Consider the following 21,347-nt stretch of genomic DNA (forward strand, 5'->3'; position numbering starts at 1 on the left):
ATCCACAGGTTTTGCAAACGTTTTCTGTTCGTAAGATCCTGCTTCCAGATCCACAGCGTCGCACCGTCTTCTTTCTTTCGGGGAAATCCACTGCCAACAAGCCAAGTCCCCAAGATCTTCTCGCAATTGCAAACCTGATTCTGCCCTGTCTTGCATTCGCAGTCTTTCTGGTGCTCTTGGGGGTGCAGCGCGGCTGTTTTGGTGTTCCAACCTCCCGAATCTCCAAATGGCATTCTGATGAAACACATTCCGGACAGCACATCCTACGCGACGATGTGGGCCATAGATTGTGTATGTCGGTAGCGAGTACTGCACTGTGCTAAGGGTTGTGACGGTCCAGTTGGGTGAGGCAAACTTTATCACATTATAACATGCTGGGAAGGTGCTATACATCCTTTTCAAGGCACGGACACAGCGAAGTCAGGGACGTAGGCCCGCACCATACTCCGCCTGATCTGTGGACTACATCAGACTCTGACCCAGCATCGAATCAGGTTCCAGCCCAGACTTGAGAATAGCAAGGAGCGAGAAAAGGCAACATGATCCAGAGCAGAAACTTACAGCTCTATGAAAGAGGATGCTGCTATCAATCTGAAGAGTAGCGCAATCCTGGAAATTATGCCTCATTTAAATGCGCTTGCCGCATATGTATCTCGTTCTTATATAGGGCTGTAAAACAAAAGCTTCAATCCAGGTTGACGGCGACAAAAAGCTCTGGCCCCGGAGCAGAACGGAGCGAATCTTATGGAGGGCTCAGTTCCCGGGCCGAACGCGTTCCTGAGTCGTTCCTGTGTAACTATTCTGGAACGGCGCGCGCGCAGCCATGAGATTCACCCCAGCGGTGGCTTCCCAAGTGCAACTTCCAAGTGCAAGCCAAGCTTCATCAATTTCAACAACAGAGGCCCTTCCGCCAAGCATTCGGCAGATCATCAGTTCACCGCCTTGCAACCCCAGGCAGCCCGCCGCACCACCGCCATAGAGGCAACACTCTCCCTCCTCCTTCTCCCCCAGCCCGTTCCTCCTCCAGCTCCCTCCCTCTCCCTCTCCGACCACCATACAAAGATGCTGAACAGACCACATGACGACGAGTATGGCATATCCATAGACGACGACGACGATGATATCTTGTCTCCTCCATCAAGGCACAGCGCTACCGAAAGGAAGTCTGAAAAGAAAACATCGAATGGAGGAAGGAGTTATAGGAGTGTTTTCAACCTCGAAGACGAGTATACCGACGAGGGGGTGACTAAGAGGATGATGGGTTTCGGGAGGAATACCGCGAGGTCAATTGTAAGTAGCGGAGCGATAGCGAACAATTACGCGCGAACGAAGTGAGCTCAACTGGGTCGTAGCCCGAGCGAAGTGATGAGAATCTGAGCGACAGCGAGCTCAATTGCACCGGAATCTGAGCGGAGCGAGGCGCAAGGATGCTTGAGGACTGGGCTACGCCCAGGAATGCTCCAGAGCCGAGAGAAGCGAGGAGAATGCGAGCGATAGCTAGCCCAATTACGCCGGAGTCCGAGCAAAGCGAGGCACAAGGATGCTTGACGATGGGGTCGTAGGCCCAGGAATGGTCGAGGGTGCCGAGCGGAACGAGCAGGGTATCGTTCAACCAACCAACCATCCAACCAACCATCGCTTCGCCCATCCACAACGCTCATCCACAACGCGTGGTCAGTAACGGAGTCTAACCAAAACGTTCCTTCCTGATTTACAGACCAGCGGCCGGGGGATAATTGGGATATTATTCGGAATTCTGATCTTGATTACGTTACTGGCATACGTCGTCGGCCCACTGGCCATGACGTTCTGGAACCTGCAATCGGCACCATCGCCACCTTCACCGCACACGCAAAAGCCCGCTCATCTCGAACTGAACCACACAAAATTAGCGTTACTGGTCGAACAACGAGCGCTCATGAACATGGCCCCCATCCTCCTACACTACATGGCAACAGTCCCCGACGACTGGCCATTCCACGTGATGCACACAGCCGCCAACGCACACATCTTCCAAGAAAGCTACGCGCTCCGAAAGTACGTTAAAACCGGCAAATTGAACCTAACCCTCATGCCCGCGCACATCATCCTCCGCAATGCGCCGGACGTCTCGGCCTTCCTCACAAAAACATGGCTCTGGGACCAGTTCCCAGCCGCCGAACACATTTTCTTCTTCCAACTCGACGCCATGATCTGCTCCAACTCCCCACAAACCATCGACGACTACATTCAGTTCGACTGGGTCGGCGCCCCTTGGCCGCATTTCCCGCACCTGCGCGGCGGGAACGGCGGGTTCTCGATGCGAAGGAAATCCCGCATGCTGAGGTGCCTGAGGGACCGGAAGTGGAATCCGGGGGATCAGCCGGAGGATGTGTGGTTTACGGAGTGCATGCAGTCATACCCGGACGCGCATATGCCGACGCTGGAGCAAGGGAGGGCGTGGGCGGTGGAGGGGTACGATAATCCGGGGTATTTGGGGATACACAAGCCGTACAATGGGGTCAATGTGACGAGTCACTTTGGATTTTGCCCCGAGGCTGCTATGCTCTTTATTCCATGAGGTGGATCGAGGCAACGCTGGCGGAGGGACATCGGAGAGGCCGACCACTCGAAAGTACCACTCGAAACACCACGCGAATCGAAAACAGGAAAGATCTCGATCCGGACTGCATACCATTGCGAGTCCTCGACTTACAGACACTTGATATTGGAACGAAGGGAGGGACATGCCGGCCCTGGGGCGTTTCGAGCTGGGTATTAGATCTTAGAGAGCGTTGTGTGTCGAACTTCTTTCTTGGACTCTTGACTTTGCCTTGTCACGGAACCGCGAATTCGCGGTCACGTGGCGAACATATTAGAAACTTGGTAATTTAACACGAGTGCTTTCATACTCCCCAGCGTTTTTCTGTCGACCATTTGTCGTTCACCAACACACACATATCCACAATGGCGAACAAAAAGTCGGTGAACAAACGAGGCCAAAAGCCCTCAGGAGGGGGCAACAGCGGCAACGGGCCCAAGAAACTAAAAAAAGACCCCGGAATCCCCTCCCTCCTCCCTTTCAAAGACAAACTCCTCCGACAAGCCGAAGCCACCAAAAAAAAAGCCGCCGAAGAAAAACTCCGCCAACAGAACGATCGCAAGACCCTCCAATCCAAAAACCGGCCTCTCACCAATGCCACTGATCTCGCCACCCTCGCCCAGGACGCCGCTTCCCGCTCGCACACCTTTGATGCCTCCCAACCCGCATTAGAAGACAGTTTCTCATTGGGAACAGCCGTGGATGCCGCTGCGGCGGGTCTGAAGGATAATTCGCGCAAAGCGTATTACAGGGAGTTTAAGAAGGTTGTGGAGAATGCGGATGTGATTTTGGAGGTGCTTGATGCGAGGGATCCGTTGGGGTGCAGGACGAGGCAGATCGAGGAGATGGTGTTGAATGCGGGGAGTGATAAGAGGGTTATCTTGATTTTGAATAAGATTGGTGAGTTGGGGATGTCGGGTTCAGCGGGGCCGCTCCGGGATGTGGTAACTTATGTTTGGTTGTTCAGATCTGGTCCCGAGGGAGATAGTAGAACAATGGCTCAAGTACCTCCGCAACGAATTCCCAACCATCGCATTCAAAGCCTCCACGCAGAATCAACGCACCAACCTAGGCCACTCGACCATCTCCGTCGACATAGCGTCCGACCGTCTCCTTAGCACCTCCGAATGTCTAGGCGCCGACAATTTAATGAAGCTGCTCAAAAACTATTGCCGGAATGCAAATATCAAGACCGCCATCACCGTCGGCGTCATCGGGTTTCCCAACGTCGGCAAATCGTCTGTTATCAACTCCTTAAAACGGAGTAAAGTGTGTAATGTCGGATCCGCACCGGGTGTAACTAAAGTGGCGCAGACGATTCAGCTGGATAAGGGGATCAAGCTACTCGACTGCCCCGGGATCGTGTTCAGTCAGAGCTCCCGCGCGGGCGATGAGGCCGAGGTGCTGTTGAGGAATTGTGTGAAGGTGGAGCTGTTGGATGATCCGGTGTCGCCGGTGGAGGTCATTGTGGGGAGGTGTGATGCGGGGCAGTTGATGAAGATATATGGGGTGGGGGCGTTTGGGGATACGAGGGACTTTTTGGTGCAGGTTGCGAGGGTTAGGGGGAAGCTGAGAAAGGTAAGCAACTTGAACTCTAGCTCCTGGTTTCGTGCGGATTTTCGTGGGAGCGTTTTTCCATCGCTCTCTACTCGCCCGCTCGCTCTACCTTGCTGTGATGAGAACATGCAGTGTGATCCGCGGGGTTACGCGGCGTGTGATTTCCACTTATTTAAGTCTCTGAGCATTCACGGAGGGCGATCTGGAAAGAGGAGGGGGAAAGGAAAACGCATTCTCATCCCGTTTTCCACGACGCCAAACTCACCCACTCCTCCCTCTTTTCCCACCCAGGGCGGCATCCCCGACATCGAATCCGCAGCCCGCTCCATCCTACAAGACTGGAACTCCGGCCGCATCCCCTTCTACACCATCCCGCCGCAAGCCGGCCTCCCCGTCGCATCCCACGTCTCCGCCGCCATCGTCGAGTCCTGGTCCCGCGAATTCGAACTGCCGGATGTCGTCGAGACAGAGGGCAAGGATTTGGCTAGCGCTGCGTTTGCGGAACGGGAGGAGGATGCGATGGTTGTTGAGGGTGTGGTGTATGATGTGGGTGGGGAGGAGCAGGGGGATATGATGGATGTCGTGAATACTTCGACCACGCAACAAAGTAGTCTCGGACCTATCAAACCCGAAATCCGCTTCCGACCGACACCCTCCGCCTCCGCCTCCACAACTACGCCGATGCCACAACCCCTGCCAACAACCCCCCTAACCCAAGAAGAAGCCGACCTCAACCCGCGCGCCAACCGGGACCTCAAAAAGCAGCAAAAGCTGAAAAAGAAGATGGACCGTAAAGCATTGCGTGCCGAGGCAGCAAATCAGGACGGGATGATGGATGAGGCTCTGGGCGGCTCTGGAGGTGCGGGAGGCGCGCCCGGTGTGGATGAGGTGTTTGGCGTCGCGAGACAGTTTGCGATGACGAGTTTGCCGGGGGGCGATAGTGATGATGATGAATGATGAATGATGGAGTAGAGAGGTTATTTTTGTATGTAGAATTTTTGTAGAGCTTGTTGCAAAGTTTTTGCGTGTCTTTTGACTGAATGAATGCGAGCGAGCGAGCGTGTTCTCCTGTTCTGACTCGCCCTCTCGCTGACCGCAATGGTGATGTCACTGAGGCTCGCTGAAATCCTCCCTCTCTCTAAACCAACGGCGCAAAGCCCCATTCACCCAACAACAACAAGCAACGAGAATACAGTGTAGCGGATGGCCTCAGCGTCCGCTCTCCTTCGCAACAGCTTCCACCCATCTCCTACAAGATATCCACTCCCTGCTGCCGCTGCCCGGTCGTTGGCAGCTCCCTTATCACTGGCTGCTCGGTCAAAATCACACCTCATTCCAACACATACACATCGTCTCGCACTTACTCAGAGAACACCGTCCCTTAACCCTCGTACTCTCCTCAAGTCCCGCCACCACCATCACACAATGACCCAGTCCATCCCCAACCCAGCAGAGTCGGGCCTCGCAAACGTTGCGAACTTTAGAGACGTCGGCGCGAATTATAACAGGGATATCGCGGGGTTGTATGTGGAAATGTCATTTGGGGAGAGGGTTGAAGGTTGCAAGGTTGGGTGGTGATTGATTTTGTGGTTTTCTGCTTTCGGTTTAGGGGACATTCAGAATTGCCCGCGTTGAAGGAGGGAAATTTGTTTAGGTCTGCTAGGTTGGGTGAGTGTTGATGCGGCGGGAGATGGGGAAGGACGGTGGGCGACTGGAGCGAGCGATAGCGAGGAGAACTGGACTGTCAGGCACACAGGCGGTGCTTAAGGGGTCCGACCGCCAGAGGCGCAAGAATGCTTGAGGATGGCAGCGTCAGTGAGCCGAGGTCGTCTCGCGGTGGAGGCAGCGAGCTCAAGCCGATCGCATCAAATCAACATGCCTCGCGCTTTATGCTCTCCCATCCGCAACATCACACTCACACCCAAACCTCCTCCCTCACCTCATCACAGACGACGCAACAGCCGCCGACGTAGAAGTCCTCAAAAGCAAATACGGCATCAAAACAGTCATCGACCTCCGCTCCGACCTCGAACGCCGCGAATGCGAGCACGTCGCCTCCACGTTCCTCTTCCCCGCCATTGAGCAAGAAGTCAACGAAGAGCTCTACCCAGTAGGCCCCAACCCGCTCCCACCGCCGGGATTCATCGAAGCCGGCTCCGAGGAAGAAAAAGAACTCCAACGCCGCGCCTCCCTCTCCTCCACTCGATCCAAAGACAGTTTCCGCCGCCGAACGCGCCACACGATCGAATTCGCCGGCCCCAAATTCCGCAAACAAGGCGTATGGAAACCGCTCTCACTGTGGCAAAAAACGAAAGTGGTTGCCCTCATCGCCGCGGGTCAGAAACCCCGCGCCGTGCAGATGATCGGCGAGGAGGTCATTGCGCCCCAGGGGTTGATCGGGCTGTACAAGAATTTCATCGACTACTGCTCGGACGAGATCGCGCAGGCGCTAAAATTGCTCGCCGACGCGGATAACTACCCCGTGCTCGTCCACTGCACACAGGGTAAAGACCGCACGGGGATCGTCACCGCCATGGCTCTGTCTTGCGCGGGCGTTCCCCTGGAGCAGATTGTGACTGATTTTCATAGATCGCAGGCCGGGTTGGATAGTCAGAGGGAGGTGATGGTGAGGGAGATGGCGAAGACGGGACTGGCGCCGGTTTTCTCGGATGCGCCGGCGGAGGTGTTGAGGGAAACGTTTGGGTATGTGGCGGAGAAGTATGGGGGGGTGGAGCGGTATTTGGATAAGGCGGGCGTGGGGAAGGAGGTGAGGGAGAGGTTGAGGAGGAATTTGGTGGCGGCTTAGACGACGACGTATGGAGCCGTGCTCGCAAGACAGGGCGTTAGCCCTCAGCACCCGTAGTAACCCGCGACAGGGGATGCTTCCGTACGTAGCGATAGGAAGGAATGGGGCGTCTGCATTCGGCGGTGATTACGACGGGGACACACTTCCATCAGGTCAAGGCTTTGGAATCCATAGCGCTTTGACGGACAGTTTCTTTTTCTTTGTTCGACACGTTGTATGCAATTCCCAAGTTTTCCATTTTCCATCGTACATATTGCACATACATACATCCGACCTGCCTCTATACACGTTTGTGAATTGTCGGATTCTTTCTATATACAGCCCTCATTGCTTGCACTGATCTCTCCCTTTGTGGTATAGTGTGATACGGGTATTGTCTGATTCTACGGAGAGAACTGAATCCGGTATGCGTGCTCATGCCATCTTTGATTTTGCTACTCCGGCCCTTCCGTTTCGTCCTGCGATGTTCGGTGAAGTGCATCTTCGGACTTTTGTTTCCGTGTAGTATCCCCGTCCGAGGTTTTGGGCATCCCGTGCTTGCGGATGCATGTCTGTTGCGAGGCGGCGCACCTTCCTCCATTTACCCTTCTTTCGCCCTCCCCCTCCGCGTACTTCCCCACCCCCAGCGCTCATCGACATCCCCTCACGAAAAGCAATGTTCCGCTGTCCTCTCTGCCCATCCACTCTCACTCCCCGATAGAAGAATGGAACAACCTCAAAATCCGCCGGGACGTAACAAGGTGCTGCCACCGCTCCTTATCCGCTTCCGATACCCTGCGCAAACCCAGAAAGTGAGCCACGGTGGACATTTCGGACGCAGGAATGTAGCTGTGCACTCTCACCGTTGCTGGTGCGTCGCGAGATAGGTGTCAAGGTCCATTTGCGATGCGACGTGGTAGTGGACGGTGAAGTATGCCTAGAATAACATATCTGACGTGATGAGACAGAGTTCCCACTGGGCTTTTCCCAAGACAGGAACGAACGCGGGCAAATCTCACCTTCGCACCACCCTCCTCACTCAACCAGTGCAACCCAACCGGTTTCGGCTGCGTGAAGATCTGCACGCCCGTAAATCCTACATGAATCACCCAATCCCAACATCAGTCCTCCGCGTGGTCCATATTCCAAATTTTCCCCCCGAAGCTCCTCACCATGAACCTCACTACATATCCCCCTAGTAAACTCTGTCAAATAGTCAGCGTAACCTGTGGCGAGCGCGGCGGGGACTGAGAGGTTGACTTCGTAGATTATGGGGGAGGTTGAGGATGTTGATGTGCGCCGGAGGAGGGGTGTGGGAGGGGATGGGGATGTTGATAGTTGGGCGGACATTTTGTCGGTGGGGTGGCGGAGATGTCGTTGCTGTCGTTGGGGGTGGGAATGGAGGTGTGAAGAGAGGAGCGTCCTGTGGTTGAAGCTGGCCGAGTGGCGCAGTGCACCTTCCCAAAGGCCCCAAGGGCAACCCTCATATTACCCAAACGATCTGCCCTCCTGCCAGAATACACTTGCCCCTCAAATACCTATTTCATACGTCGCATACTCCTGTCTGGCATTTCAGCGCCACATCTTGCTTCCTTTTTCGAATTTTTTACAAAATTTCAGTTTCGATTGACCTCAGTTTTAAAAGTGTTTCACACTCTAATTGGCACAAACACGGGAGGGCAAGATGGACGACCAGGAAGAGCGACAAATGCAAGTGGACGAGCCACGAAATGGTGATGAGAGAGAACCGCCTTCAAGCGAGGTACTGTTTGTCGTTCTGGCGTAGACGATAGAAATCGATGTTGACGAGCAATTAAATAGGCCGATCATGAGGGAGAGGGCTCCGGTGATGACACGGCGCGGCCTTCAGCGGGTCGAGTAGGGGTATGTGGTGCAGAGTTGTCGAACCGCTGTGGACATATTGGGAGACTGCCTTCTTACATCACAGTGTATGGGCAGATGTACAGCGATGACGACGAATCCGAAGAAACCGAGGATGACGAAATGACCGAAGCCGACAAACAATTCATCGTCTCCGACGCCGACGAAGAAGAAGGCGGCGCGGAAGTCTCCGACGACGCCGAAGGCAACTCCTCCTCCCAAAAACGCCGCAAAAAGCGCAAACGACGAAAGCGCGCGCCCTCCGACTCCGAAAGCGATCTAGACGAAGACGACCTCGATCTCGTCAACGAGAACAGCGGCGGTGGCGGGCGGCAGTTCAAACGATTGCGACGGAAGGGGGATGACGATGAGCTGGCGAAGATATTTGAGGATGAGGAGGAGGCCCCTGTAAGGGCTGTGGATTATGATGATGATGATGGGATGGAGGACTTCATCATTGATGATGAGGAGGGGGAGGTTCCCGAGGTGGATCGGGCGGAGAAGCTGGCGCAGAGGAAGAAGGAGAGGCAGATTTTAGGGCATAATTTGGGGAGGGGGTTGGGGATTTCTGATGAGTAGGTTGAGGAATGAGTGCCTGTCGGTTCGTTGACGGCATTGCGAGGATGTACTGACGGATCACCGTTACATAGCATGTGGAGCGAGGTTCAGCTCCTATTCGATTACGAGGTGGATTATGGATGGGCGTTGCATGGCAAGGTATAAGACGACATATGCCGCGCGAACACGCCAAGGCCGCGTCTCTGATAGCTCATTCCTTCTCTTTCCCAGCCTGACCTGATGGACGTGGACGAAGTCGATGACGAAGGCGTAGTCCAAAAAGACAAGACCCTGAAGCTGACTGATGTATATGTGGTGCATTGCCGCGATGTGGGTCGAACAACAGACTGACACCTCCTACGTGTGGATTTTATGTAGATTTACGAGCCAGCAGAGATTGCAGAGAAGCACTTGACCGACGCAGATGAGCTCATTCGCGTCAACGATGTTCCTGAACGGTATCAGGTATTCTATCCGGCTGTTATCGACCCTTTCAATCCCACATCATGATCATTGATCGGAAAATAATTGCAGTCACGCGGCGACCTACCCATCCCCGAAGCCGGCGAGCTCGAACGCGAAGCCCTTTACATTGGTCAACAAATCTTCACCGAAAAGCATATCGAAGACGAAGTCACCCTCACCCACCCCGTCGTCGAATCCATCCACAAAGTGCTCGAATTCGTCCGCGGAGAGAACGATCGCCAGGAACGACCGCACTACGAAGTGCCTTTTATCATGACCCATCGGAAAGACTACGTAGCTGGCCGGCTTGACCGAAACGATATGTGGCGCGTGGTGGATCTGGATCAGCAGTTTATTGCGCTGGAGCAGAAGAAGAGGAACCTGTCGGCGTTGTTCAAGGATATCGTGTCCCTTTCGCCGGAAGCGGTCAATGATACGTATGTCGAGCAGTGTCTGAGCAAGGCGACGACGGTGGAGGCCGTTGCGGATGTGTCGCAGTATATTCAGCTGCGGTACTCGAATGAGATGGCCCAGGCGGAACAGTCAAGGCGGAATACGTTCAAGAAGGCTAGGCGTAAGACGGCCTATGAGATTGGGAAAGAAGCTGGGTTGTCGAAACTGGTCGAGATGTTCAATTGCGATGGACGGCAGATTCCGAATAATATCACGGGTGGAGCGACAAAGACGGATGTGCCGGCGGAGACTCCGTTTCAGGTTGCTGCGCGACTCACGGGTGCTTTGTTCGCTACACCTGAAAAGGTCCTGGACGCAGCACGCTCGATGGTCGCAGCGGAAGTAGCCGCTGACCCCGCCTTCCGAAGCTTTGTCCGCAAAATTTACCTCTCCGACGCAACCCTTACCGTCACTCCAACGCGCAAGGGCAAAAGCGAGATCGACTACAACCACCCCTTCTACTTCTTCAAATACGTCACCAACAAGTTTCTCTGGGACTTCCACGACGGCGTGTTCCTGCAGGTCATGAGCGCCGAAGACCAGAAGCTGATCGAGACGGATATCCGCATCTCTGCGGAAGAAGAGTTCCTGAACGATATCATCCGCCGCGTGTCGTTTGCGTCGGAGACCCCCGTCGCTCAGGCGTGGAACGATGAGATCAGGAAGGCAATGCTGCATGCGTGTAGGGATATTGTGTTTCCGCAGCTGGTGAAGTGGCAGAAGGAGAAATGGGCGATGCAGAGCGCGGATTTTGTGGCGTTGGAGTTCCAGAAGGCTTTGGAGGCTAGGATTGAGATGGCGCCGTACACGCGGGACCCGGATACGGTCGAGGAATGGGACCCGCGGGTGTTGGCGATTAGTTGGGGGGATGGGGAACCCAATGCGCCGACGTGGGCGGTTGTGTTGAAAGAAACAGGGGAACTGCTCTCCACAACCAAACTCGAACGTCTGCGAGGCCCACAGGAGCAGCGTCAACCGGACATCGACACTATCTACGACCTCATCGCACGTCACCAACCCGAAGTCATCGTACTGGGCGGGTTCACACCCAACACCAAAACCCTACTCCACCGCACCCTCGAAGACGCCCTAATCGCCGGCCGGCTCAAAGACGAGATCAAGATCATCTTCACCGAAGACGAAGCCGCCCGGATCTTCATGAACTCGGAACGCGGCCTCCGTGAATTCCCAGAGGGCGCGTACCCGCCCCTCGTGCGGTATTTGGTGTCGCTGGGACGGAAGGTGCAGGATCCGACGACGGAGTATGCGGGGTTGATGATGGCGCACGATTTCAGGGATGTGTTGGCGTTGCAGTTGCATCCGTTGCAGCGATTTGTGCCGGATGTGAAATTGAAGTGGGCGGCGCAGAAGGCGTTTGTGAATGTTGTTAATAGTTGGTGAGTTTCTTTCTGTGGGGTTCTTTTGAAGCTGGACTTTTGGGGATCAAATTGTGACTGATTTGGCGTCATTCGGTCGACAGTGGCGTGGATATCAACCTTGCCGCACAACATGCACATAGAGCCACGACGTTGCAATTCGTTGCGGGATTGGGACCGAGGAAAGCTCAGTCCTTCCTTTCCAAAATATCGCGATTGGTAAGCGTGCTGGCGCTAAACTTGATGAATAAACTGTTCTTCAATCGGAGATCCATTTCTACCTCCATTTCTAGGGAGGTCGCTTAGAAACCCGCGCCCAACTCATCCGCAAATCCCTCTGCGGCAAACGCGTCTTCATGAACTGCGCCTCCTTCATTCGCATCCGCGCCCGCAACTTTGCCCGCTACGAAGCTAACCTCGACGTCCTAGACGACACGCGCATCCACCCCGAAGATTACGACCTCGCGCGCAAGATGGCCGCCGATGCCCTCGACTACGAGGACGCCGCAGTGGAAGATGAAGAAAACCCGTCCGTGCACGTCGCGGAACTGATGGAATCCGACGCGGATCTTGTCAAACTGGCCCATCTCGCCCTCGACGAGTTTGCGCTTGAGCTGGAACGCCGTATGAAGGAGAAGAAGAAGATGGCGCTGGAGGACATCATGAAGGAAATCATGCGACCGTTTGGCGAACGCCGTAAACCCTTCACACCCGCGTCCCTCGACGAGATCTTCACCATGCTCACCCACGAGACAAACGAAACCCTTCGCGAAGGCTCCGTCGTCTCGGCCCAAATCACCCGCGTGGTTGAACGACTGCTCAAACTCCGGCTCGTCTCCGGTCTGGACGGGCTCATCCACATTCGGCAAATACCCTTCGACAGACATACCAACCCGCCGACATCGCTTGTCGGGCTGTTCAGAGAGGACACGCTGCTGCAGGCCCGAGTTGTGCGTGTGGATAAGGAGCGGATGGTGGTGGAGATGTCGTTGATAAATGTGGATCCGGATGCGAGTAGGGCGAGGGTGCCGGTGGATGTTAAGTTTGATAAGCTGAGGGAGGAGGATGAGGAGAGGGCCCAGAAGAACAGTGAGTATTTGAATACCATTTGCTACAGTTCTCGCATCTGGATATTCTTTTGGCTGAGCCTCACGGCGAATCTTTCCCTCCAGTTGACACAAGAAGAAGCAAACGCACCGTCCGCACCATCAAACATCCGTACTTCAAACAAATGGACTACAAGCGCGCCACGCAGTACCTCGCCGACAAACCCGTCGGGGCTGTCGTCATCCGGCCGTCGCTGAAGGGCAATGACCACTTTTCCATCACCTGGAAGGTTGATGAGGATGTTTTCCAGCATGTTGGTGAGTGTTGAAGAACCGCGGGCATGATTTGTTTTCGTGGATGGCCGATATTCGATATCCGATTCTTACGCACTTATTCCATTCAAAAGACGTACTGGAAGAAAAGAAGTCGAGCGAGATGGACCTGGGCCGGGTACTGAAAGTCGAAGGCGAGGAGTACGCCGAGATCGACCAGATCATCGCGGAGCATATCGAGGCGACGAGTCGCAAAGTGCAGAGCTTGCTTGCGCATGCCAAGTTTCATAAGAAAACGATGCCTGAGATGAGTACGTGTTCACAGATTACTCTCCTATACATCCTCGTGCCCCGTAGCTGATATATATATCCTCCATCCCCACAGTAAAAGAAATCGAACACCAAACCCTCACAACCTCCCGCTCCGCCTACGGCCTCCTCGCCCACCCCGACCAACCCTGCCATTTCCTCCTCGTCTACAAACACCCCCATACGCGCCGACCGCCCGCAAAAGACGAGGTCGTCGTCCGGCCCAAGGGGTACATGTTCCGCAAACGCATGTTTTCGAGTGTCGATGAGCTGTTGAGATACTTTAAGGAGGATGAGGGGAGACGGGGGGCCGCGCACCATCATCAGCAGCAGCAGCAGGGAGGGCATCATCATGCGAGGGCGCCGCAGGGGATGGGGATGCACCTGGGGATAGGTGTGCAGCCACCAATACCAGGACATTATGTTCGGAGGTAGCGATGCGGATAGTCGGGGTTGCGGCGTCGGTTGTGGGAAGGGCGGTGTGATTGTTTAGTCGGGGAGTATTTGTATGATGGCGCTCTGCGTTGGAAAACTTTGCATACACACACAGCCTTGGGCCTTCACCTTATGAAAATGTACATTTATTCTTTGGAGAGAGAAGAGAAGGTGCGGCTTAGCTCAAAACCTAGTGGGCCGAAGTTTTCCTGGCCCCATTGGCCCCATGAATAACTCAGACGAGAGTACGAGGTAAGAGCCACTTTTCAACCGTGCGATCAAGTTTTATATATTTTCACCCCAATGCAACACTTCGGCGCCAATATCAAAGTGTGCCAACTACTCTTAAATATGCAAAACTCATACGCAGACCGACAAGATCATGTAAACACGGTTCTCGCGCGAACTCCCACAACCGCATGCCATATCCCTCCGAAGCCTTCCTTCCATCCATATAACGTTCCGACAATTGCCTTTCCAATACGCTTTTCCTAAATCTGTTTACTCTACCGGATAACCCATCACGCATTCTCCTGCCTAGGCGCGATCAAAAACACCGAATGTTGACCGCCAGCGGAGGCCTTGATGACCCGTCGGCCTTTCAAGCCAACCAGAAACGGGGTGTTCTCATCACCACCGCCTTCATTGCAGAGCTGACCCATGTCGCCGTAGCCCCAGGAATAGAGGTTGGATCTGGCTTCAGTGGGATTGTCCGAGTCCATCGCGACGGTGTCTGAGATAGCGAGGTTGAAGGACGAGTTTGAGGAGATTTCGATGATGTTTGTGGGTTGGAGAGAGGTGATGGGCGTGGGGGAGTTGTACGGGGTTTCCCCGACGTCGCCAAGACCAAGTTGGCCGGAGTCGCCGCGGCCGAAGGCGTAGACTGTGCCTGTGAAGAGATAAACAGAGAAGGGCTTGGATGAGTGCTCTGTTTACCCTATGGTGTCAGAAGGCAACGACCAAGGAGTGTTTACGTACCAGTACCATCGAGAAGAAGCGAATGGTGTTCTCCGACCGCCATCATCCTCAACCCACTCGCTTCATCATATCCTTGGACTCGTTGCGGTAACGCAATCGGGTCCGTTCTAGCACCAATCCCGAGTTGCCCATAATTGTTCAGTCCGTAACCAAAGACCGCGTTCGTCTCGTGGACGAAAAAAGAGGAGTATCCTCCGCAATACACGCGTTCGAACTTCTTGGAGGCCCGGGCACCACTTTCGGCGAGTTCGCTGGGGTAGAACGAAATTGCCCGCGGGAGCAGCTGAGAGCCACGGCTGTGTCGTTCCATGATTCTATGACCAAGCTGTCCTTGCTCCCCGTTTCCCCATGAATACATCCTACCTGTGGTGGATGGAAGATGAAATGAGAAATGTGTGAGTGATGATGTTGGAATGCTTGCCCAATGAGGATGAGAGAAATGTGGATGAACATACCATTATTGTCAACACACGCAACATGATTGTTGCCCGCCCCAATGCTCACAATCTTGCGAAGAGTGTTCATCTTGAATGGTCGCGGTTGGATCTCAATTCCAGGATAGAATCCAAAGATTCCCGTGGCCCCCCGGAATGTACCCCAACAGTAAACGCTGTTGTGATTGGATAGCAGTGGTCGTCAGATGGTCATGCAATATGCAAGGGGGGCAAAGCAAAACGACCGCATTACTTACTCGCCATGGTTGGTCAAAGCTACGCTTATCGAATCCCCGCAGGCTACCTGCACAATCACCTTATCCTCCAAGCCCTCTACGGGTCCGGGCTCCATCTCCTGCCCTCCGCGACCAAGTGCCATCTGATCATTGCAGCCCCAGCTGTACAGCTGAAAGAAAATGGAAAGGAGGGATAGGTAATCCGTTATAATGCATCGTAGACCGATAGCATGCACGCTAGGTACATACCTTTCCGTCTTGGGAGATGGCGATGTTGTGCAGGCCGCCGGAGACCACGTGCACGATGTTTTTATCGTTGAAATACGCCAGTCTCGAGGGTCGTTCCTTCTCTAGAATATCTTCTCCTAGCCCAAGCTGGCCGCAGTCCCCGCTGCCGACCACCCAGACCTCCCCGACCTCTGTATACGGCATCGGGATAGTCCATCCTAAGGGGAGAGAGAGATCGAGAGAGGAACCGGGTGGGCATCAGTATTATTACTCAAGCAAGGCTGGCGGCGATGTAGCCCTCGCTCACAGTCAAAGACAGAGGCTCGCTTTGGTCGCCCAAAACCCGCGACTGTTCGTTGTCGCTCAGAGCACAGGGCAGGCTCGCCGGAGTGGCATCTTTGGCGGGGGACTTGCTCCGCCCGCTACCTCTCGGGCTTCCATGGCAAATCAAATGCACAAGGAGATATGTACATACGTTTCCTCGCGGTGGCCGGAGAAGTCTCCTTGGTCTTCCTCGCCAAGGGTGCCGAAGCCTTGGTCCTTTTCACCGGTCGCTTGCCGGGCGATGAAGCAGGGCTCGGGGCCTTTGTTCTGGGTTTCGCAGTTCGTCCCATTGTTTCGGCGGGGGTGATACAGAGTGGGTATAGTATGTACGGTACGTAGACGCTTCCAGGAAGAGGAAGAGCCGACGAGGTGGTCTCTTTTATATAGGGGGGTTAGGGGGAAGTGTGTTGTGAAAAGGGGGCGTTCAACAGCGTCGACTGTCAGACTCAGCCCTCTGGAGGTCGCACTTGCGCCCCCGTCAGTCGGCGTCGAGTTCCCTTCGCGTACATTGTGCCATTCTCGGACACTCAAACAGACAGACACTCGTGCATACAGACACCCCCCGCAAGTCCTCCATATGTACATACGCTCTAGAAAACCTTGTTAGGCAATAGTCTCGTTGTCTACGTCACCACCACCTCTAGCACACTTTCTTTGCGACTGCATATTCTGCGCCAGGGGTGGAGACTTCATGACTCCAAAGGTGAGACCGTCGCTTTCCGTCAAAGGCTGACAGGCCAACCGCATTAAAGCAAAAGGCCTTCAAAAGCTACGCTGGTACTGCCAAATGTGCGAAAAGCAATGCCATGACGAAAACGGCTTCAAATGCCACTGTATATGATGTGGACTACCTTCCAGACGGGTTGTTTAAATGATGTTCGTATACAATAACTATGTTGCTGTAAGGTATTGTAGACCGACTGGGTGTTCGCCCAAGCTGCTTTTCGCTATGCAGTCAAAGAGTAACTGCTCGTTCAATAGGAACGTGCGGGAGCACTGTTAAAGTACCGGTGAGGCCAGAGTCCACTGGAGAACACGCTCAAACGTCCCGCAGACACATGGTTCTCCAACTTAACCGGACAACCCACATGACCCCCCCCCCCCCCCCCCCCCAACAGATTCTGCGGTGCGAACCCACTCCAGCAAGCTCAAGCAAAGTAGAATATGAAGGTGTTCGGGATGGCACACCAGCGCAATCCTTACTGGTTCATGGTGGAACATGTTCCAGTTCTCATGGTGGGACATGTTCCAGTCCTCATGGTGGAACTTTTATCGACCTCAGAAGTCAGGATAGTATGTCATTCAGGAAGGCTTTGCTGGAAAGACCGTCGTGTGTAGTGAGTCTTGCAAACCATTTTGTTCCTATCGTAATTGCCGTCCACGCTGCCTGCTACCACCAGTGGGCGTCCCAGCTGTGAATGCAATGTGTAACGTCAGAGGAAACTTAGACAATAATGGGCCCTTCCGAGAGTGTCGGGGATATCTCATCTTCACTTGTCTCTCATATTATATCTCTTTACTTCTACTCGATCCAAGACCCGGGCTGGCCACCTGAGCTCTCGGTGATACATCACATAAGGCGCCAAGCCTCACAGAAGCCACGCAAGCCCCACTGGCAGCCCATATATAAAGCTGTCAGTCAAGCGGCCGCTGCGAAGAGCTTCTTACTTTTTTCTTCACTACAATACACTGCTCTCAGCCCTCTCGGAAGAACTCAATATGGTCTATGTTTCCTCTGACGTTACATGGTAGCACCACCTACCGCTAGCATCACCAAGACATTCCTCGTCAACGTCGCCACCTCTACCGGACGTCGCCCTTACACTCGTTCACAAGCAAGAATGGACGCACAGACTCGAGCTCGCATTGCGGCTGTCGCAGCTGCTTTCGCTAGTCAGCAACGTGCTCTTATGCAAGACACCCAACGAGCCGAACGTTTCAAACTTCTTATGGACGCTCGCAAGAACAAGCTCATCGAATACGATGGCGCCAAAGCTGCCAAAAAGATCGAAGAGTTCGTTACGTCTCATCACAACTTTCTCGACTCTCTCACTGTCCCGGCTGTACCAGCTGGAACAGACGGTACTGGAGCTGCCAACGCCATAGCCTTTACTATGGCAGAGTACGCCTCTACGCTCACTACCTATCTCAAGGGTACTGTTATGGACGACGGGCCCATACCATAAGCTTACCTACTGACAGCCGCCAATGTCAACCGCCAAATGTCAAACGCCAATGTCAATGTCAATGTCAGTGTCAATGTCAGTGTCAATGTCAATGTCAATGCCACTCCCCCTCTCTCCTCTCATTTTCGCCAATCCTCCCGCAATATCGCCACTCCTCCTCTCTCCTCTCATTTTGCCAATCCCCCCTTGGCTTCTCCACACCCCCCACTACTTCCCCATAGCCAGCAGCTGTGGCAATGCTCTCTACGCTCGCCACGCACGCTCTAGGAGCATAGCTGGCGCCCCCCCAGTCCCCTCTTGTTGTTGTTGTTCTCTGATCTGCTGGGTTGCCAATCTATAAATAGCCGGCCTCTCTTCGTCCATTCCCTTCCTCCCCAGCAGATTAACACCAGTTCTTCTCATCTCCTGTTCTAGTCCTTGTTTCTTGTTTCGCCAATACAATCTCTTGTCGCCTATCACTCTCGCCCTGACTTCTCTACTTCGCTTCCGCCTCCCTTGTCGAGATCATAACAGTTTGATCTGCTCCAACACTGCGAAGTTCAGAACCCGTCCAGCCCTGCATCCGACAAACCTTTTTCGCCATGTCCCAACCCGAATCCGTACCTTTCACTGCCAAGCAATGGAACGATATGTGCCAAGCCATCGCCGCCTTGCAAAGCCAAAACGCCAACTTGCAGGCCAACCTAGCGCAAGCCCAAGCCGACGCACAAGCTGCCCAGAGCATCGCCGCCCAGGTTCAAGCCGATACGTACACCCGGTCCCAAGTCACCAACCCTGCTCTGGAGCCAAGAATCAGCTCACCCAAGAAGTTTCATGGTACCCGCAGCAAATTCCGTGGGTGGTTGAACAACATCCGGTTGATGTTTGCTCTCCAGCCCGACCGCTACCCCAGCGACATCATCCAGATCCAAACTATTGGCACCTACCTCACAGGCACTGCGCAAGCCTGGATGGCGCCCCTAGTCGAACGCCAAGATCACAGCCTTCATGACTTCGATAGTTTTATCAGTCAGATGCAATCGGTCTTCGGAGACAGCGACAGGGTCCGCACCTCTGAAAACAAGCTCCAGAACCTTCGCCAAACCCGTGCAGCAACCGAGTACGTCGCTGAGTTCCGCCAGCTACAATGCGATGTCTCCTGGAACGACCAGGCCCTGATTGCTACCTTCCGCCGTGGCCTCAAAGAAGACGTCAAAGACCTGATGCTCACAATGCCCCCTGCGGCCACCATTGATGTGGTGATGGAGCAGGCTATCCAGTGCGATAACCGGCTGTTTGAGCGCCGCCTGGAGCGAAACAGAAGCCGCCAGACCTTCCCGGTTCCCCATACCTCGTTTACTACTACCACCACTGTCGACCACAGCGAGCCTATGCAGATTGACGCCGCTCGTCCCCGCGGCCCTCTGAGCCCTCAGGAACGCCAACGCCGCATTTCCAACAACCTCTGCCTTTACTGCGGTGGCGCGGGGCACATTGCAAAAGTCTGCCCCGTCAAGAACAAGACCACCACCCGTGCCGCCAACGTCGACATCAAAGAACCCTCCACCAAACAGGGTTTTCCCAAAGTCCAGCCGCAGTAAAGCCCCAGCGACTGGACAACACACACCGCCCCGGGCCTCCTAACCTCGCAGCTCCTGCAACGGGAGAGGCCACCCCCCTGGTTCCCGACTCCGTTATAGCCGACACAACCCTCCTAGCCGCTGCCCATGTCAAAAACTCCGAAATTAACCCCCGCGCCATGCTTGCGCTGGGTCCCGTCGAACCCTTCAACTACCCCGTTACCATCATGGTATCATCCAGCCGCGCCCCGATACCTACCTCAGCCATGATCGACAATGGTGCCCTGTCCTGCTTCATTGACAGAGACTTTGCCCGAAAACACCGCATCGCCCTAGTCCCGCATCAGCGTCCACTGACGATCGAACTCGTTGACGGTCAACCCAGCTCTGCTGGGCCAATCACCCATCACACCCGACCAGTAGGCATGTGGGTTGACGACCACTTCGAAGAACTCGTCTTCCATGTCACCAAATCACCCCATGCTCCAATCCTCCTTGGTCTCCCCTGGCTCCGCCTCCACGACATTAACCTTGACTTCAAGAACCTTTCGGTCGGTTTCCGTCGCGACTGTCTGTACCATGAATTCGCGAATTGGGACAACTCTCCAGCACCCCCGAGCCCAGCACCCGCCAGAACCCCCGAGCCCTTGATCCGCATCCCCCAGGATGAAGTCCCCGTCGACGAAACATGGTCGATTCCAGTACCCAAGGTATCTCGCTCCAGCACCCTAGAACCGGCTCCCACGCCGCTCCGAGTCTCGTTCATCTCCGCCCCAGCCTTCCAGGTCGCAGCAAGGCATGACCAGGTCTTTGTCGCCTATGTTATGATCTCGACGACAGAGGCGGAAGCAAAGTAGAGAAGTCAGGGCGAGAGTGATAGGCGACAAGAGATTGTATTGGCGAAACAAGAAACAAGGACTAGAACAGGAGATGAGAAGAACTGATGTTGATCTGCTGGGGAGGAAGGGAATGGACGAAGAGAGGCCGGCTATTTATGGATAGGCAACCCAGCAGATCAGAGAACAACAACAACAAGAGGGGACTGGGGGGGCGCCAGCTATGCTCCTAGAGCGTGCGTGGCGAGCGTAGAGAGCATTGCTCCAGCTGCTGGCTATGGGGAAGTAGTGGGGGGTGTGGAGAAGCCGAGGGGGGATTGGCAAAATGAGAGGAGAGAGGGGGAGTGGCATTGACATTGACATTGACACTGACATTGACACTGACATTGACATTGACATTGGCGTTTGACATTTGGCGGTTGACATTGGCGGCTGTCAGTAGGTAAGCTTATGGTATGGGCGCGTCGTCCATAACATCACCCCTCTCTTGAGCGGCGGCGGCGGCGGCGTCGAGTTTGGTGTGGCCGCACAGGAGGTGCTACGGGGACAGAGGAAGGCTTGTTGGGGTACGCGCTGTGGAAGTCCTGGAGGAGTGCGTCGGTATGGGTGAGGTGTTCCACGGGCTCCCAGGTGTTCTCAGAGTCAGGCCAGCCCTGCCATTTGACCAAGTACTGAAGGCGACGACGATGGATGCGAGAGTCAAGGATGGCTTTGACAACCCACTCTTCTTGACCCTCAACGGTCTCTGGGGGCGCGGGTTCGGGTTCGTGTCGTTTGGGGATGGTGAAGCGGGGTTCGAGGAGCGAGACATGGAAGACATCGTGGATTTTGTACGTAGGCGGGAGCT

The 21,347-nt window shown here is 54.6% G+C and overlaps 7 protein-coding genes across 7 annotated transcripts; 5 read left to right on the top strand and 2 right to left on the bottom strand.

Moving 5' to 3' along the window:
• The first annotated feature begins 881 nt into the window (after positions 1 to 881).
• EV422DRAFT_518715 (uncharacterized protein) lies at positions 882 to 2,906 on the top strand. The gene is made up of 2 exons (XM_053069550.1): positions 882 to 1,290; positions 1,718 to 2,906. Exons 1-2 carry the CDS (start codon positions 1,063 to 1,065, stop codon positions 2,558 to 2,560), a joined length of 1,071 nt encoding a protein of 356 aa, XP_052927930.1. The 5' UTR covers positions 882 to 1,062; the 3' UTR covers positions 2,561 to 2,906.
• EV422DRAFT_304945 (P-loop containing nucleoside triphosphate hydrolase protein) lies at positions 2,754 to 5,218 on the top strand. Its single transcript, XM_053066117.1, has 3 exons — positions 2,754 to 3,481; positions 3,549 to 4,159; positions 4,430 to 5,218. Exons 1-3 carry the CDS (start codon positions 2,947 to 2,949, stop codon positions 5,093 to 5,095), a joined length of 1,812 nt encoding a protein of 603 aa, XP_052927931.1. The 5' UTR covers positions 2,754 to 2,946; the 3' UTR covers positions 5,096 to 5,218.
• Positions 5,219 to 5,563: 345 nt separating this feature from the next.
• On the top strand, positions 5,564 to 6,944 carry EV422DRAFT_549979 (protein-tyrosine phosphatase-like protein; the record flags this gene model as incomplete). Its single annotated transcript, XM_053071744.1, has 3 exons — positions 5,564 to 5,661; positions 5,748 to 5,806; positions 6,088 to 6,944. The coding sequence occupies 3 exons, from the start codon at positions 5,564 to 5,566 to the stop codon at positions 6,942 to 6,944; spliced, it is 1,014 nt and encodes a 337-aa protein (XP_052927932.1).
• Positions 6,945 to 7,630: 686 nt separating this feature from the next.
• On the bottom strand, positions 7,631 to 8,273 carry EV422DRAFT_564753 (uncharacterized protein; the record flags this gene model as incomplete). Its single annotated transcript, XM_053072230.1, has 4 exons — positions 7,631 to 7,718; positions 7,787 to 7,860; positions 7,943 to 8,019; positions 8,096 to 8,273. 4 exons carry the CDS (start codon positions 8,271 to 8,273, stop codon positions 7,631 to 7,633), a joined length of 417 nt encoding a protein of 138 aa, XP_052927933.1.
• On the top strand, positions 8,210 to 13,942 carry EV422DRAFT_304793 (SH2 domain-containing protein). Its single transcript, XM_053066116.1, has 12 exons — positions 8,210 to 8,685; positions 8,745 to 8,807; positions 8,883 to 9,379; positions 9,455 to 9,521; positions 9,594 to 9,668; positions 9,741 to 9,827; positions 9,897 to 11,677; positions 11,761 to 11,875; positions 11,950 to 12,745; positions 12,829 to 13,020; positions 13,110 to 13,286; positions 13,361 to 13,942. Exons 1-12 carry the CDS (start codon positions 8,608 to 8,610, stop codon positions 13,717 to 13,719), a joined length of 4,287 nt encoding a protein of 1,428 aa, XP_052927934.1. The 5' UTR covers positions 8,210 to 8,607; the 3' UTR covers positions 13,720 to 13,942.
• Positions 13,943 to 14,240: 298 nt separating this feature from the next.
• Positions 14,241 to 15,799, bottom strand: EV422DRAFT_493398 (regulator of chromosome condensation 1/beta-lactamase-inhibitor protein II; the record flags this gene model as incomplete). Its single annotated transcript, XM_053067672.1, has 5 exons — positions 14,241 to 14,608; positions 14,698 to 15,056; positions 15,149 to 15,307; positions 15,389 to 15,537; positions 15,617 to 15,799. The coding sequence occupies 5 exons, from the start codon at positions 15,797 to 15,799 to the stop codon at positions 14,241 to 14,243; spliced, it is 1,218 nt and encodes a 405-aa protein (XP_052927935.1).
• EV422DRAFT_518723 (uncharacterized protein) lies at positions 15,791 to 16,427 on the top strand. Its single transcript, XM_053069551.1, has one exon. The coding sequence runs from the start codon at positions 16,061 to 16,063 to the stop codon at positions 16,256 to 16,258; it is 198 nt and encodes a 65-aa protein (XP_052927936.1). The 5' UTR covers positions 15,791 to 16,060; the 3' UTR covers positions 16,259 to 16,427.
• The last annotated feature ends 4,920 nt before the right edge of the window (positions 16,428 to 21,347 follow it).

Source organism: Fimicolochytrium jonesii (genome assembly GCF_025526975.1).
Source record: "Fimicolochytrium jonesii strain JEL569 chromosome Unknown EV422scaffold_4, whole genome shotgun sequence".
Classification (NCBI taxonomy): Eukaryota; Fungi; Chytridiomycota; class Chytridiomycetes; order Spizellomycetales; family Powellomycetaceae; genus Fimicolochytrium; species Fimicolochytrium jonesii.

Coding starts and splice junctions, on each gene's coding strand:
- EV422DRAFT_518715 (XM_053069550.1), top strand. CDS start 1,063: ATGCTGAACAGACCACATGACGACGAGTATGGCATATCCATAGACGAC. Junction 1,291..1,717: donor GGAATACCGCGAGGTCAATT/GTAAGTAGCGGA, acceptor CCTGATTTACAG/ACCAGCGGCCGGGGGATAAT.
- EV422DRAFT_304945 (XM_053066117.1), top strand. CDS start 2,947: ATGGCGAACAAAAAGTCGGTGAACAAACGAGGCCAAAAGCCCTCAGGA. Junction 3,482..3,548: donor CTTGATTTTGAATAAGATTG/GTGAGTTGGGGA, acceptor TTGGTTGTTCAG/ATCTGGTCCCGAGGGAGATA. Junction 4,160..4,429: donor TTAGGGGGAAGCTGAGAAAG/GTAAGCAACTTG, acceptor TTTCCCACCCAG/GGCGGCATCCCCGACATCGA.
- EV422DRAFT_304793 (XM_053066116.1), top strand. CDS start 8,608: ATGGACGACCAGGAAGAGCGACAAATGCAAGTGGACGAGCCACGAAAT. Junction 8,686..8,744: donor GAGAACCGCCTTCAAGCGAG/GTACTGTTTGTC, acceptor GCAATTAAATAG/GCCGATCATGAGGGAGAGGG. Junction 12,746..12,828: donor GGAGAGGGCCCAGAAGAACA/GTGAGTATTTGA, acceptor CTTTCCCTCCAG/TTGACACAAGAAGAAGCAAA.
- EV422DRAFT_518723 (XM_053069551.1), top strand. CDS start 16,061: ATGTACATACGTTTCCTCGCGGTGGCCGGAGAAGTCTCCTTGGTCTTC.